The sequence below is a fragment of the Buceros rhinoceros genome, unplaced genomic scaffold (genome assembly GCF_000710305.1).
Source record: "Buceros rhinoceros silvestris isolate BGI_N320 unplaced genomic scaffold, ASM71030v1 scaffold18521, whole genome shotgun sequence".
Classification (NCBI taxonomy): domain Eukaryota; kingdom Metazoa; phylum Chordata; class Aves; order Bucerotiformes; family Bucerotidae; genus Buceros; species Buceros rhinoceros.
The window spans coordinates 7,313-11,396 of NW_010396165.1; the positions used below are offsets into that span (position 1 = coordinate 7,313).

The following is a 4,084-nucleotide window of genomic DNA, read 5'->3' on the forward strand; positions in this document are numbered from 1 at the left end:
CCAGTTTCCTGCGCCGCAGGCCTGAGCCGAGACGTGGCCCTCATTCCCAGGCAGCGGGCCAGTGGCAACCGCCCCAACGAGGGACAAGTCCTGGGACTTGCTGGCTCAGCCCAAGTGTCCCCGGCAGCAGCGGCCTGCGATGTCAATTAACTCTGTGGGGCCACGGCTTTTGATTCTCCATCGTACTGGTGAACACAGTGGAGGGCAGCACCCACCACCCCCCCTCCACCTTGTCTGGGGCCACACGGGGGCTCGGTGGCTGCGGGTGATGGGTCTGGCGCTGGGGCAGCCAGAGAGGACTGACACAGCCCCTGATGCCTGCCTGTGGCCAGCACCTGGGAGACAGCCAGGCTCGAGCCCGCGAGGAATTCCTCACAGCAAGTTCTGGGAATTTACATCTTTGTTCTTTCTGTGGTTTCTCTTTTTTTTTTTCCCCCCCAGTTTTTTTTATATCGCTGGGTGGCCAGGGCTGGGCTCTCTCCCCTAATGTTATAAAGCCAACTCTAGGACCAGGCAGAGCTGGGAAGAATAATCACATTTACTGACAAGGAGCCACCAGTTTGGAGACAGCACTGTTTCCGGGATGCAGTGGGGTGGGTCTCCGCCAGTGTCCGGGTGGGAGGACAGACCCTGTTCCGACACCTCCCATTTTCTAATTCCATACAACAGCAATGGGACCTGCCTGGTGCTGCATCAGCACAGGGGTTTGACAGTGACTTTAAAAGAAATCCAGGTGGTGCCTGGAATGGATGGTTGCAGTTGGCAGGGCACATGTCTGAGTCACTGAGAAAGGTGAAGATAAAATTAACTTTGAACTACTGAAAACCACTGTGGGTTTTTTGGAACCATCTGTAGTCTGAAAGGTCACTGTGCCATGACCTGCCAGGGGCTGAGGACAGTGACTGAACAAGAGGCAACACACACAAACCAAAACACATGAAATACCATCCCAACACAAGAAAACACATTTTACTGTGAGGGTGCTCAAACGCTGGCACAGGTTGGCCAGAGACGCGCTGAAGTCTCCATCAGTGGAGATACTACAAACCCAAGTGGCTGAGACCCAGGACAGCCTGCTCCAGCTGACCCTGCCTGAGAGCAGGGCATCGGGCTGGATCATCTCCGGAGGTCCCTTCCCACCCAAACTATTCTGTGACACAGGCCATAGGGAAGGGCACAAAGCATGGACTCTGAGGGGTCTAGAACGCATCTCTAGGACAACAGGGATAGAAAGCGGCACCACCACAGGGGAAAATGCTCAGATCAGAAAGTGTATTTACACTCTGGGCTGTGTAAGCAAGTAATCCATGTAAGCACCAAGCTGGGGAGCAAAAATTCAGCATCACCAAACGCCAGCCTGCCCGATACACCCCCTTATCAGGGTGCCAGGTAGCCAAGGGCACCCTTGGCTCCTCATGCTGAGTAACCCTTGTCTGTCTGACCTCCGACTGACACAGCGAGTGGGCAGAGACCCATCTTCACCAGCTTTGGTTGGACTCTCTGACCTCACCTTTTGCCGCCTTCGTTCTGTGGGGAGATCCTGGAGGCTGCTGCGTGCTCCTGCTGCTGCAGATAGGCCTCGCTGGGGGTGCGGCGCAGGTCCAACACAGGGCACGCGGCCCCGGGGAAGGAGTACACCGGGGTCTGGATGTGGGAGTTGAGCTGCTGCGGGTGGTGGCGTGTGTAGTCCTGCGTGATGACCTCCTAGAAGAAGAAACTGCCGAGTCAGAAACAGAGTTGGTTTCCACCTCTTGCTTTGTTGAGCTCAGCTAAGACAGGGCAGACGAGGGAATCAGGCTGGTTTGTCGCTGCGGGGTGTAACCTGTGCCTCCTGCCTGCAGCAGCTCTGGTGCTGGGCTTGTCAGGGACACAAACACCCGGGCTGGACACGCCTGATGAATCCTGCTCTCTCCAGCCCCCAGCCAGAGGTGCTGAGGCCTCTAGCATGACTCCCAGCCCTTCCCCACCAGACATGTCTCGTACCAGCCCTTCCCTCCTCCCCCGAGCCCCAGCGGGAAGGCGAGAACGAGGTTAATTACACTGATGTGCTGGGCCAGCGTGACCACCCGCTGGTTCATGCCCTTGATGCTCTGGCTGGACTGCAGGGGCTGGCACTGGGGCTGGGGGCCATCAGGCTGCCGGAGGTGCTGCAGGTGGGCTGCTTCGGGAGCCGAGGCCTTCAGCAAGCCTGGGTGGGGGCACAAAGAAGAGAGCAGGCATGAGATGATGTCCGTGTTCCCTTCCCTGAATGCCACCCTGGCATAGCACTGGGGTACCGTGAGCAAGAGCTGGCTGAGGAAGCCCCTCATGCCGATTCGGGCTCTCCTGCATCAGCCTCGGCTCTCACCTTGCTGTTTCTGCCTCAGGTCGTGCTCCCCGTGCCCCTTCTCTGCATCCTGCAGCAGCTTGGCCCCTTTCTCATGGGACAGGTTGGGTGAGCTCACGGGACTCACTGCTTCCATCCGCTCAGGGCTGTAGCCTCCGTGAAAGCCTGGAGAAACAGGAGGAGGGAGTTAAAACCTGGAGCTCACCTGGCTTTTCCTAGTGCTGGGGCAACCATCGCTTGCAGGTAGAATCACAAGTTCAGCAAAGGGGGGAAGAAAGAGATGAGGGAAGACCTGGCAGGTCACCTTGCAGGGACTCCCAGAGCCCCCTCTGATGTCTTGCTGTGGTTGACGGCTGCGGTAAAGAGGTGATGTCTCATTCCTGCAGAGCTGGACACTCAGCAGCTCGCGGTGAGGGTATGACAGTCAGGAACCAAGGGGTGGAGGAGTCCTGGAAGAGCACGCTGCCTCTTGCCAGCTAAGCATGTTGGGCATCACTCACGGCTTTTGCCTCCACAGACCTTTGCCCTCCCAACGCTCAGTTCTTAGAAATCACCCGCTGCAGGCATATCTGGCAGGCAAGTGCAGCTGGGTAGCAATGGCCAAGACTGATGCTTCGGCTTGAAGATGAGGTCCCATCAAATCCCCACAGGCTGCCTGTTACTTCTGCATGCTGGTAGGAGCCCGGGTGAATGCTCTGGGTGAAGGCTGGTTCTGTCAGGAACATCCCAGACCTTGAATCCAGCCTCCTCCCTGCCCTTTCTTCTGGAGAAATTTACCCCAGCACTTTTGTGTCCTACACAAGACTGCTGTCAGGCGGCTCCTGCACCCTGCTCCAGAAATGGCTGTCCCTAGACTGATGATCCCTACCCAGCCACGTCCACTTTGCCCTCTTACGCAGCATCCAGCACCAACACCCTGAGCAAGGTCACCCCAAGCGCAGGGACCCCGTCCAAGCTGCACCATGCAGCAGCCCACAAAGCTCTCTGAGATCCTGCACGCTCAGTGGCATAGCCACGGGCAGGGAGAGGCATCTCTGACAGCCAGCAGCCCTGCCCCGCTCATATTCCCGGTTCTCCGCATGGCTCGTTTGATTTATGACCCACAACTGTTCCTGACCAAGTGCCTGGGAATTTCTAATGATGGGGAAATCAGAATTAGCAAACTGCCATTGTCTGTAAAAAGCAATACCAGGAACTGAGCAACGTTTGCAAAACAGGACTTGGCAACGGGAAAAACTGAGAGGGTGGGAGAAGGTAAGATCCTTAAAACATATACAAATAAAAAGTCTGGAATAACACAAGAGGGGGGCAGAGGGACAAACGCACTCGGGGAGCTGACGAAGCCAGCTGCCAAAATGTGCAACTAAAAATAAGAAATAATGAAATAAAATGGGTTTCAGGCCACAGCTCTCTCACCTCTCCCCTCCAATTTCTTGCCATCACTAGCGGAGTCATTACTTAGCGAGCCTCCTTCTCGCTGCCCCTTATCGCAAGACATTTGGCGCATGATAATCACATCTATGAAGTTGGCCGCTGTCGTGGTGGTCTTACCGAGTGCTCGGAGCTCCTGTTCCTGCATTGAAAAGGGTTTACTTTGCCTCTTTTCTCTACTGTGCTGCTCAGGGCCCGAAGCTGCGTGCTGCTGGTCCAGAGGGTGATGGTGCTGCTGGCTTTTCCCCTGTCCTCTACCATAGTGATGAGAAGAACCAGGTCCAGAGGCAGGGAAAGGGCTTGGCTCCCTGGGCTTAATGGGTGAAG

The 4,084-nt window shown here is 56.2% G+C and overlaps 1 protein-coding gene across 1 annotated transcript in view; it reads right to left on the reverse strand.

The window, feature by feature from the left end:
* Positions 1 to 4,084, reverse strand: part of NCOR2 (nuclear receptor corepressor 2) — a gene marked incomplete at its 3' end in the record, with an annotated part of 47,973 nt that overhangs the window by 5,672 nt on the left and 38,217 nt on the right. The window contains exons 23-26 of the mRNA XM_010145827.1: positions 3,878 to 3,965; positions 2,348 to 2,491; positions 2,040 to 2,188; positions 1,511 to 1,704 (exon numbers count right to left, since the gene is read on the reverse strand). Of these exons, the coding sequence (XP_010144129.1) occupies positions 1,511 to 1,704; positions 2,040 to 2,188; positions 2,348 to 2,491; positions 3,878 to 3,965 (575 nt within the window). The remainder of the gene's footprint in view (positions 1 to 1,510; positions 1,705 to 2,039; positions 2,189 to 2,347; positions 2,492 to 3,877; positions 3,966 to 4,084) is intronic.